Raw genomic sequence first — 13249 nt, forward strand, 5'->3', positions numbered from 1 at the left:
AAACAATTGGTGTTTCTGAAATTTTTGCCATCTCACAAACCCAAAGCACAATAACGATCTATCATTGAAGCTTATACTATATCTCTTTTAAATCTTCTGTTTGAAAATATGTTTGAGTCTTTTTTTTCACCTGCAAAAACTATTACCCAACAGGTTATAGGCACAGCAGTTTTTATGTTGCGAAAAAAATTTTATTCAAGGAACTCAATTTTGTTAGAGTCATATTCTTTATCGCCCAAGCTTCTTTTTTGTGCAATCATTTTGCTCAAACAAGTCAAAGGACGGACAAACAACCCAGAAGTTGAACGACCCATCAAAATTACAAAACTTTCCCATCTGCAACAACAAGTATCACTACTGGGGATTAAAAAAAGCAACCCGATGGGCCCCATCGGGACATGAAACAGAAGTAGGACAAAAAACAGTAGGGAGCGTCTGAAACTGAGAGGGCACGAGAAGTCATAGGTGATGTCAACTGATGCTAACTCTCAATCAAACAGACCTCATGCCAATGGGAACTAGCTGTACGGTACCTGAAGGAATTGGAAACGAACCAAAGGCTTGAATGCTTGCCATTGGTGTACAGCTAGCTCAACTGCAACTTGATGAAACTAAACATTTGTGCAACTTCCTTAGCAGAGGACATTAGCTACCCACAAGTCTACAAGAAGTAAGCTAGCAGACTCGGATTGCCCTTTTTATTGCTTCGTCCTCAATTGTCTGCCATTGGGATATAAACCCTTTGTTAAACAGGAGATCTTCCAGCCTGCAGGGACGCAAATTGAGAAAAACGCTAGTGGACAGTGATTGTCCAGATCGCATAATATCAAAAATTTGTTGCGTTCTTGGACTTTGTTCCCCATCAGACAGTGGACACAACCCAAAAACAAGAAACCTCACGGAATATAGTGGACAACGCGTGTGCAAATACGAACATACCTTCGGTCAGAAGAGTCTTCCAAAGTAAAGGTTTGAACGTTAAAGAGAGGTCTGGGTATGACAGACTTTTTCAACCTTCTACCAGTCTCTGAATTTGCAACATGAGAATATAGACTGCGTCATGAGAATGGAAAAAACTGCACAAAATTATATATGAGAACTCTGGTAAAAATTAATACAGAGCAGAAAACGATTTAGTTGCACCACAACGTTCTAGAGCTCCAGAAGATTCACAGGGTCCTGGTGCTAGACAGTGAAAAAAATTTTCACAAACAGTTGTGATTTAAAACAAACTGATGAGGTCAGTAATGCACCAATACTAGAGACAGTGAGGTAACTCAGAAAATGTCTGATTGATATGCCTTGGTCAGGATCACAGGGAATCAAATTTCAAGAGTATCAGACACCGAGATGGACAGAAAGCCGGAAACAATGTATGCAAACATGTTAAGACATTTCATTTTCCATCTCACAAACTTAAATCACCATCGAGATCTATCAAGGAAATCAGTCCTATATCTCTTTTAAATTTTCTGTTTAAAAATATGTTTGAAACACTTTTATCGAGATGGCAAGCAGAAGACAAAAAAAGGAACAGTGGCATTGGGTCGAACAATGACTGTAACAGGTTATAAGTAAATGTAGGCTCTTACACAGTAGAAAGCAGCTGGCACGCTAATGGGCGGTGTTTTTCCAGAACACTTAGTGCCGAATCTTGTTGCGTTTCTGGACTTTTCCCCAATCAGTCAGTGGACACAAACTAAGCAACCTCCCAGAAATAAATAGATAGCAGTCGTACACATATCAATTTACCCTCGAGCACAGGAGTCACCCAACGTGAAGGTATGAATGCTAAAGAAAAATCTAGATATGACTGAAGTTTCTAACCTTCTACTAGTCTCTAGACGCGCGACATGAGTATAGAGCATCCCTCGCGAGAAATGAAACAGCTTTGTAAAATTCCATATGGGAACTCTGTCAAAAATTATTACAGGAGAAAATATTGATTTGCTTGCCCCGCAGCGTATTGATTTGCTTGCCCCGCAGATTTGCTTGCCACGCTCGAGACAATTTACAATGTCCTGGTTCTTGACGGTGAAAAGTAGCAATTGGTCATTTAAACCAAAATGATGAGGTTATCAACTCCAATTATTCCAACTGTGAAAAACTATCTCCAAACAAGTTATAGGCCCCGCAAATTTCATGTCGCGGAAAAAATTATTTTCTACAAGAAAAATAAATTTGTTACAGTTGAAATCTTTTTCAGTGAACTTTGTTTTTGAACAATTGTTTTGCTCACGCGAACCAAAAAAAAACAACAAACAGTCGAGAAATTGACCAACACATAAAAATCACAGAATTTTCCAATCTGCAACATCAGGTATCACTACTGTGGACAGAGGAGCAACCGGATGAACGCCAGCAATTGCCCAATGGAGTAAACAACGACATGACAACTAACAAAATGAGGCAGAACGTAACACAAAAAAGAATTGCAAAAAATAAGCAGGCACGATAACTTATATAGGTGTCAACTGCCACTAACTTTCGATCAAACAGACTTAATGCGAATGAGAAAAGGCTGTGTGGGAGATGAAGGAAGTGTAGAAGCATCAAAGGCTTGGACGATTGGTAGTGAACATCGTTGAACAGCTGTCTCAACTGCACCTTGTGGATTAGGATACTGCCTAGACATTGAAAAGTAGTTTCACAAACAATTGTTCGTTTAAATCAAAATGTTAAGATCATAAACGCACCAGCACCTGAGAAAACGGGTCAACTCAAAATAATGTTTGATGAGTAGGCCTTGGTCAAGATAACAGGGACTACCATTTCAAAAGTAGCAGTGACCGAAGCGGACACAAAGCCGCAGACAAATATCATGTACGCAAACATGAAAAGACATTTCAGCAAAGAGTTGCTCTTAGGCAACGGATTCTGCATTGTATCTGCATACCAGTAGACAAGGCGTTCTATTGTGCGCTTGCTTTAGGCATAGAGCGAAAAACTGAGGGGCTGGCACCGCAAAGCTAAGAAATGACAATCAAATGTAGTTTATCTTGAACCAGTTAAAAATATACTGTATACCTGATGTATATATACTATATACTGTATACTTGATGTAGGTTACTAACAAAAATGATCGAACGAGAGACGACAAAAATAAATAGTTTAGCTGAGAGGTTCAAGAGGACTTGCTAGACATGGCAATCTTTTTCTCAGTTACTCGCGTTTTTTCAAGGTGACGTGGATGACGTGGCTAATAGGATTTCTCTATTCAGCCCAGATTAAAATTTTTGATTGTAAGAGGACGACAAGAAAAATGACCAGGAGAAGATGAGAGCTCCAAAAAAACACATTAAAAAATTGAACATATATTTTTGGTTGCATGATCTTCATTAGGAAGAGAGCAAGGGACGTCATCAGACTTGAATTCAAGGCACCAGAAAGAAATTTTGTGGGCTACTATATTAGCTACAAAAAGGTATACACTAGTAGGTATACTAGGTACTGTACCCCACCCCACAAGTGATAACTTTCTAGAAAAAATTGACAAGAAGATGGACATGTGCTCAATCTAAGGCAACAGAGAGTCAACAAACGTAGTAAAACAAGCTGCACAATATCCAAAAATCTGGCAACCAGATGCTGGTCATCAAAAATAGCAAGAAATTGAGAGCAGCAGCAATTACTGCAGTAAAAGCGTAGTGGCATAGAAACTCGTCTGCAGAAAAAAATTATTGAGGAAACAGAGAGAGAGAGAGAGAGAGAGAGAGAGAGAGAGCTAAGATGTTGAACAAATCATCGTATGAAGAATTGACATTTTCTTAATAATCGACGCTACTAACTTTTAGAGAGTGATTTAGAGGTATTGTAACCAGCAAAGACGGTTCTTTTCATTAAGATGCACAGGAACCAGTGGGGCAGATCTGAAACAGACAACGGACGGGAGCAAGAAATGCTACAAAAACCAATGGAGCACTCAGAGCCCCTATTGATGTGACTCAGGATACATAAATGGAACTCGGATCTGTCAATAAAACCACGCGAAAGACATTAGTGAGACCAATGGCAACGGATAATGAAAAACACAATCAGAACTCTCCAAGACAACAAACTGTCTCATCTAGTTAGAGCAAACTCGGTTCCAGTGGTCAATTTGAGAATTACGAAGCGTAATATATGTTTCAGCCTGAAGAAGGACTGAACTGTTTTGAGTGACGTTTTTGCTCTAACATGCAAGCCATGAACTTTCACGATTTTAATTCAACACTCAGTGAAGGAAAACCATCTTATGACCAATTTCGGAGCAAGATGGATTTCTTAAAATCACCTTTTGAAAAAAGTAAAGAAGTTTACCGGGAACAACCGGCATAAGTGTTTGACGAAACTTCTATTCAGACAGTGATTGAGGAGAAAAAGAAACGATCATTGTTTGTTCTCAGGTCAGAAACTGAGGGTCACAACTTTAATTTGGTTTATCTAGTAGTCAACCAGACAACCGAAAATTTGTGTAAATAGTCTGGTTGAGGACATCATCTTAGAACCGAGAAAACCGCAAGTGATCCCCGACATCAAAAAGCAGCTAGAAGATCGTGCCTGCATGAAGACAAATGAACACATTACTGGTCACTCGGTTACTGAGCCTACGAACAAAAAGAGAGGAATGAAAGTCACAGTCGGTCAGGAACGTTGCTTGTGCCGTTTCAGATGAATTGTTGAAACCCTTAAAGAACTCCAGCCAACTTATACATGAATCTTCAGGCAGCAAAGAGAAGAGGCTTTCTTCCCGGCAAAAATGGACGCGGCCAGGTATCATGTTCACAGTTATTAATTCATGCAGAGGCGTGAATGCAGCCTTAAACAAACACTGGCAGTATAAAGAACGACTACTATTTTATCTGCAACGTTAGAAGCAATTGAAGCCTAATTACACTAAAGAGGTTGGATATGATATAGTAGCGGAAAGTGACGCAGACTGACCTGCTGATGAAACCGACAGAAAATCAACCAGGTGGTACTACTTCAAGCTGAAAACGGTTGGCGCAGCAGTCAGCTTGTGAGTGAAGAAGCAGGGTACAGTCGCTATATCCTCATCACAAGCGGAATACCAAGCCATGTTGGCTGCAGTTCAGGAGGCATCGTAGCTGAAATTACTTCTAAAGGATTTTGAAGTTCAAGAAATCCCTCAATCGCATTTGGTTGGAACAACCAGAGTCTTATCACAATCCTGCTAGAACCCAGTCATGCACAAGAAGAGCAACCATATCGAGGCAAAATTTCACTTCATTCGCAATAGGATAGAAAATTGGACAAATTCCATACAATGCGTTTTCACAGCGGACATCTTTACAATGTTAATATCCGCCTCAAAGGTCGTTTTTTTTCAGAGCAGTTTTGACGCGAACATACTCTACGCAATCTCCATAAGTCTTGGAGTCAGTGTTGACTTCCAACAAAAAGATTTAGAGACTTTATTTATGTTAATAAATATAAACTAAAATACTCAACCCTGATTGGTTAAAATTATGGAAATAACTTTCCTTTAAATGTTTAACTGTTTACCCGTTGGTAACACAACACGCTACCCCATTAGTCGGTACCAGTCATACCTGATATAATAAAAAAGTATATTTCTCTCTCTCTCTACTCCGCTCTTGTTTTAGTATTGAGATATACGTTAGACTTTACCATTGCGGCCGGTGCCCTGTCTACTGAAGCTCAGATAGAAGAGTAACAGACTAGAGATCTAGAACTTTAGTTAGTCAGGTAAGCCTTAAGATTTGACTATATTCTTGAGACACCATAAGACAGAAGTAGAGTAACCTCTCAAGGTAACCCTACCTCAGCACACGTCTTAGTCTGTGTGGGTTTAACAAGATAATGTCAAGCGCAGTTGATTCAAATAAACGAAGTTATAAAACATCAACCGAGCTAATTTTAGCGGTGAAGACTAATATCTTGTTCAAGCACTTTCATTTAGATAAGTTTTAGCAATTGTAAGCTGTCTGATTTTGAACTTTCCCGTGCCTATCATTTAGTGCTTATATGGTCAATATATCTCCGGAAAAAAATTTATTCTTGAGAAATTCGTTTTTCGAACTTAGTTTAAAAGGCTTGTATTCCGCCAGCGAAAGCTCATAACCCAGCATCATGTCCTACGTTTGTTTTGGTTTAGGGGAATGACAGTGACGACGACTCATTTGTTGATCTGGAGGAGGAATATTTGAGGAGGAAACAGATAGTTGAGATGAAGAGGAATCAAATGAAAAGACTAGAAGAGACCACCTTCGGGTAATTGCAAATCAATCTTTAAAATTGAGTTAAAAATAAACGCATACCATATGCCAACAAAGCAATTCTGGCGTCAGTGTGAATTTCATCGGATCTTTTTTTGGTTTCTCTGAACAAGTGTTTTAAAATTGTAAAAATATCATTCAACAGACTTCCCGTGCCTAACTCCAAGTGCGTTTCGGTACTGGGCTAGTATAAATGCAACTCCTCATCATTACTGAATCATAGACTGATTCATGTCACTTTTTTGACTTGTAAGACTTGCGTTCAGTCTGATTTTACAATGGTCAGACCTCGGCCAAGTGTAAAAATAAAGTTCCGTACGGGGATATAACCCTCAATCTCTCGCTCCCTAGCCACCTTTTCCTCGTGGCAGACTTGCATTTACAATTGCCCAGTACTGATTTACACTTGGAGTTCGGTACGGGCTGCCACAAAAATAAAAAGCAAGGCATAAAAATATAATATTAATGTTCTTAGTCTAAACGTGCTTAGTTTGAACCTGTACAACCCAGAATTTTAGTAAAGAGGGATCATTAATTGGCCAAAAATTCGAATATCGAATGATGTAGTCAGTCAGGTACGGCAAATGACTCCCAATCTCACACGGCAATCTCTTCCAAAATTTTTTGATCTGATCTTTTTTCGATCCACCCAATTAAGAGGGGAGTTGACTGAATTCATTAGGGCACTATTATGTAAATAAATTAGCTAAGAGGAAGGGGACGCCATAAAACAAATAATGTCCTATGATTTTGAATTAGAACCATGATACTTACGAATAGTTTTGGATCATAAAGCGAGCTGGTCTAAATCACTTTTTTGGATTAGACTATTCGGCTCAATTTGGCTAATATTCACTTAATTCCACAATTCTAAATTTGTTCAAAAACTGAAGGGGTAATAGAACAAAACTTTAGAAAAATAAAAAACGAACTGCGCAATCAAAAGGTTCAAAATCGAGAAGTTTGTCGGGTAAAACTCTTTTGGTGGTCATAACGTCAGTATCTTTTAAAGGTTTATGTCAGCATCAAAGGTGGAGCCTAATCAAGAGATGAGACCCCGAGAGTTTCTGCATGGTTATTCAGTTCTGCCAGAGAATTACACAGGAAAGGTAGCTCTCAATCTAATATATGGAAATCATGACAAAGTACCACAAGAAGCCAGAATACGCAACGCAAAGCATCAACTGTACGTCTCAGTCACGCATTTATTCGACTTTTCACGTTATGAAATTCTGAACAAAAAGAAACCTCGAATTGCGTTTCTACTCCGACCATACGACAAATCCTATCTGTACCCAAAAGGAGCTAACAAGTACAGAGAAGTGGAACTGGACCGTCGCTCTGGTGCCATTTCTGGATCCAACAACTACTTGACATTCGAAATGTCACCCGACACATTACTTAAGCGCTGCTTACTCATCCGGGTCAAAGCCTACAAAGGAAAAGTACCCAGTGATTTCCTAGGCAAGTTACCCAATTTTCCCAAGTTTCGAAACATAACCCAATGCCAATGGAGCATCAAATCTGCATCACCAATATTATAAAATTGACAAATTGAGCCATTGTTCACTCTTCGTTAAATTGTATTAAAACAATGACCAACCAATCATTGAGCTGAGAAATAATAATCGTAAAGACTGCTTTGAAAACAACAAGTCTAATTTTTTTTAAAGAAATAAGTTTGATTTTATATTCAACTTTCTTTATTATGGCAACGATTTGCACCTGCTATCAGATATCTGCAGTTTTGCTATCTGTTTTTTCTGTGCCTTTACTTTTTCCGTTTTGTAATGAGAGTACAAAAGAGGAAAAAGATCGCCATACCAAATCTTTAAGAAAAATCGCTCTCTGAAGATTGCAAAATTGCATTCATCTTGTAAGATCATGCACAATAACTACCGAACCTTCAACTTAGCCAGTTTTCTGAACACTCTCGAGATAGATCACCATATTGCAAATGCGATGTTTCTCAGGAATTTTTCAGAATAGTAGAAACTGAAAATCAGACTGCAGCACTTTAGTTGCCGAGTTGTTAGGTAATATTTAACAGGACTGAAATTTTTTTGTTCATAAAAACTTACATTAATCAACACAATTGAGATAAGCTAAACTATATGAAAATGAAGTTTTTAACAAAAAAAAACATTCAAGATGCGTAGCTCCCCAAGTCCTGAAAGGAATATTTCAAACCATTTCAACTACTTTTGCGTTTAACTCTTAAATTAAAGTTATTTTTACTGTAAGTTAGCGATTATAAATTTAATATAAGTAAAGTTCCTTTTCTTAATGAAAATGTCATAGTGGAATTCTGGAATACCAGCAACTATATCTCACAAAATTTTTGCATCAAATGAAATATGATGCACTGGCGAAAAACTAATGAAAACAGATCTCGATCTGTAGAAATCTTCATCTTGCGAACTTTTGCATTCTGTTAAGAGATTTTAGAGGTCAGTATACAGTTTCATGCACCAAAGATCAACCAACCATTAACCACAAGGGACTGATCATAGTGACGAAAAGAACAGCGAAATGCTAGAGAAAAGTAAGGCAAGAAAACTCTTAGTTGAAACAAAAAAAAATAATATTCTCAAACTTTTCCATAAGCCAGCGCATATTTGGTGACAGAGTATCCGCGCCCTGGATTATGTTTTTCGTAGTCATTAATAATATTCTTGGTCTTATACTCTGTAATTTCAGTGTTTTTTGGCTCTGGTCAGTTAAATTGCGATTGAAGACATCTTTTGTTTTTCATTAACATACTTTTATTACCATGTTAGTACTCTCGCAAAACTCCAACAACGTACTTTATTTGCTATTAACTATCAGACTATAATGAATAATCATGCTAGCGAATGAACTGAGGGTCTCGAATCGAATTATTGTCCCTTCTTAACAGTAAACTGATGATTGGATTCTGGTCATAGCTAAATCTAGTTTAGTTGGGCATAATGATAAGTTTTATCATGTTCAAATACTGCTTGAGCACGTTCAATCAATGTGCTTAATAAATTGTCCTCTCTCGACATTGAGTGAGACTGACTTAATTGTTGTAAAAACATCAATTTCAGGCCATAACAACAATAGCATCAATTTTCTGTCGTTATCAGCACTCTCTTACCAGTTTTTCGTCGTCTTGTCCAGTCTTGTCAAGTATTGAGTTAATTCACTCATCCCATCAACCAGCTTTGAAAAAAAAACTAAAGAAACACCAAATTTTTGATAGGGAATAAACCCCTACGGAAACAAACCCCCACGCACAGAAACCCCCATGGAAATAAACCCCCACGGAAATAAACCACTATTTGATTGCACGTTTGGCCATGCCTCGCTGGCCATGGTCATGCCTTAGCGGCCTTAGGACTTGATATGAAACTATCACAACCGAACAAATTATTACGACCGAAATTCAATTTTAAAATGGGTGTTTATTTCCATGGGGGTATATTTCCTATCTAAAATTCGGTGGTTTTTTCCGTATTTCTTTGCTAGACCCCCCTATAAGCCACTTATGAGGCAACTAAAGTACAAAATGGCTACTTTCTACCTCGAGAAAAATGAAATTAAATAAACGTGGCAGGTTTAACCTAATTGAAATCTTTCGTATTCAGGACAAATCAAATTTGACTTCGCGTGCTACGACAAAGCAGCCGTTGAGATTGTGGACAAAGAGGCCTATTTGTATGGCAAGTTCAAAGAAGTGGGAACTGTTGACATTGAGATGTTCTACAAAATACAACAGGGGTGTCTCACAATCACACTACATTCTGCTACTATACGCCCCTCACAGGAAAACCCAGGTATAAAAATCAACATTGCAGCTCGGAACGAAGACCAACAATAACAACTGAGATAAGCACATTAATTGATTTCATTCCACAAAAGACATGTTTACGGTAGTTGGCGATAAATTCCTGGGTAACTATTAATTTCAGTGACTTTTAACTGATTCTGTTAATGAAAAATGAAAATGAAAAATGAAAAATTAAGAAAAAAGTTAGTCAACAATTTGTTTCTGCATTTCTTCTTACCTGGACCTGGCAATTTCTTACCTCTTTTTGAACAATGAGCACATCAGATCATATCTTCGAATAGGCGCGTCCGGAAAAAAGAATTATTTCTATCCAGTGTCAAGAAAAACAATTACATTCCAATTATGAATTTTTAAGCAGTTTTTGGGCAAAAATTTAAAAGCTTTTGATGGCTTTGAGCAATAAATTATGGTTATAGTTAGGAATCAAATCAACTATCGGGAATTAAATTTCCATAAGTATTTGTTTTTGCTCTATACCGATAAGATGACCTCCTGAATTTGAATTTTTGGTTATTAATTTACGCTTAAAATTCGAGAAAAAAGTGATCGGTTAAATTTTTTCAGTTAGAAACAAAAGTGAACTAGAGACTATTTGTCGGGAAAACTTTTTTTAAAACATAACAAATCAAGTTTTAAATTCGCATTACAAAAATTTGACCTAACAATCTATATATATATATATATATATATATATATATATATATATATATATATGTGTGTGTGTGTGTGTGTGTGTATGTGTGTGTGTGTGTGTGTGTGTGTGTGTGTGTGTGTGTGTGTGTGTGTGTGTGTGTGTGTGTGTGTGTGTGTGTGTGTGTAACATCAAACCAAGGAAACTGCGGAGTGAGTGTTTGGGAGGCATTTGTTATGTTTTAGAATTTTTGGAACGCAAAATGCGCTGGTAGTTTTGTTTTCTATAAACTGCTGCTATGTTTTCAAAAATGGTTTTTGAAAGAACTTCTTGATATACTAAGTTTAATGCAACGGAAAAATTGGGTATAATTCATTTTAACGAAAGAATTTAGTGAATTCTTCCAAGCCATACGCGAAGTGTTTTGTATTTTATGTTGTCAAGTGTCGTGATAATGTTTTATTTTCTGGCAACTGAATTTGTACTTCTTCGAAAAACTTTCAAATTCAATCATTGTTACGACTTTTCAACAAATCTTTCTTTAAATCGTTCACAACTATAATTGAACAAATGTGGTTTTTGCTATTTTCTCAATTAAGAAGGCAACACTCACTTTAATCATTGATAGCGAATCAAGTCATTTTCTTAAGCTCACGGAATTCTGATGTGATCCAACAAACAAAAGTTTTTCAATACTTCTACGCTAAAAATTGAACATACTGGTTACATGTTAGGTCAGAAAACCAAAAGTAATTATCATTTCCTACATTTGATTATCCAAATAATCTTGTGTATCAAAACTGTTCCAAAAACCGTAAAAGTTTTTATAAATTTGGTCAGTCTAGAGGCAAACCTACAAAAGTTTTGTGCGTTTGAAATTTTATGAGAGAATTTTTTTTACTGTGGCAGCCATATTTTGGATAGTAATTTTGCATCAAATCTTATGTGTTGATAAAATTTTGAAAAAAAATGCTGCTTAGGCGGAGTATAATCATGCCTCCTACAAGCCAGGAAATTTGTTTTAATTAAGATTGGAAAATATTTATCATTCCGTACTTTCATAAAGAACAATAATTGAACACAATTTTAAAAATCTTAATGTAAAATTTTAACTTCAAAAATCAACAAAGTAATCAGTTGCCCGCAGACTCATTCAGACAACAGCAAATATTCACCATTAATGCAAATCCATAGCATTTAAAAGAAACACACGAGAATAAAAACAAATCAAATGCCCAATTTCGAGAGCATCAGACTAGTTGGTGCAATGGTTTGCACATTGGGCTTGCATTTGAGAGCCCAAATCCAGTACAGGTCCATTTCCACAGAAATGTCGCCTGCTTCCACCCCTAATAGAAAAAAATTGTCATGTAGTCTCAATTAAATTTTCTTCATGTTCGAAATAACAGTAGCTTATACCCCTCAATGAATTCTTGGATACCAAACTCGAAGTCCAGCTAACGCAGTTTAATTTAAAAAAACCATTTCATAATCAGTTCCCGTTAGAAATCTAGATTCCCATTGAACAGCGAACAGCGTTACAATTAAGGGATCTTGCACAATAAAACTGTGAGAGAAGTAATAAAAGACACTAATAAATTCTGGCAAAAAAAAATTTAGGCGCTTATACGCTTTGATCAAAGTAGTCAAACAATCCCTCGTCCATTTTAGGTGATACCCTTGTGAGGATTTACCACGAGTACATGGGTGACTTAGTTGAAAGGATGCAAACAGAAGTACAGGCAGAGACTTTCATGCCTGTTTACAACGAGACATTCAACCTCAAACTGCCCAGAGGCATGATCGAGGAATCAGTTATACACTTCAAAGTCATGTCCAAGCCGGCAGTGACCATAGCCAGTGATTCTATCATTGGTGAGGTGTTCCTGGCAGAGAGAACCAATTGTGACGAGTGGAGGAAACTATTTATCGATTCCCTTGTTACTCCAAATCCAAAGCCAGTTAAAGCAACTGTACCACTGATGTACTACCAATAGCTTTAGAACTCTCTTTTATGTATAAGCTTGTGCCCCGAAGTTCCTATAAGTGATCACTTCTAAAAATTACAGGACATATAGTTTAGGTCAAATTCAAAAGCTTAAAATTGTAGATAAAACCAGCTTGACATGGAGCCAAAGGGACATACTATGAAACGCATAAAATTTTTTTCTATTTTTTTGAAGATTTAAAATTTATTCGACGTTTGAAACTTTTTTTCAGAAAAACATATGTAGCTTACTAGCTTACCATTTAAAACGAGTGAGTTTAGGAAAAACTTAACATTGAAGAATGGCAGATTTAGCTAATGCCTATTCATGCCAACGATGTTCAAGATTCCTGACGAATCGTGTGTGTGTGTATGTGTGTGTGTGTGTGTGTGTGTGTGTGTGTGTGTGTGTGTGTGTTTGTGTGTGTATGTGGATGGGTGGGTGGGTAGTTGTTTGTGTTTCTCTTTGTGTTTGTGTGTGTTTGCTTGTGTGTGCTTTTGTTTGTGTGTATGTGTGTGTGTGTGTGTGTTGTGTGTGTTTGTGTATGTATGTGTGAGTGTCTTTGTGTGCAGGAGTG

At 37.2% G+C, this 13249-nt stretch overlaps 1 protein-coding gene across 1 annotated transcript in view; it reads left to right on the plus strand.

Moving 5' to 3' along the window:
* Positions 1-12742, plus strand: part of LOC142340383 (uncharacterized) — a 48742-nt gene extending 36000 nt beyond the window's left edge. Inside the window, exon 8 of the mRNA XM_075390960.1 lies at positions 12356-12742. Coding sequence (XP_075247075.1) covers positions 12356-12681 — 326 coding nt within the window. The 3' untranslated portion in view covers positions 12682-12742. The remainder of the gene's footprint in view (positions 1-12355) is intronic.
* Positions 12743-13249: the final 507 nt, after the last annotated feature.

Source organism: Convolutriloba macropyga, chromosome 5 (assembly GCF_964194025.1).
Source record: "Convolutriloba macropyga chromosome 5, txConMacr16.3, whole genome shotgun sequence".
Lineage (NCBI taxonomy): Eukaryota > Metazoa > Xenacoelomorpha > Acoela > Convolutidae > Convolutriloba > Convolutriloba macropyga.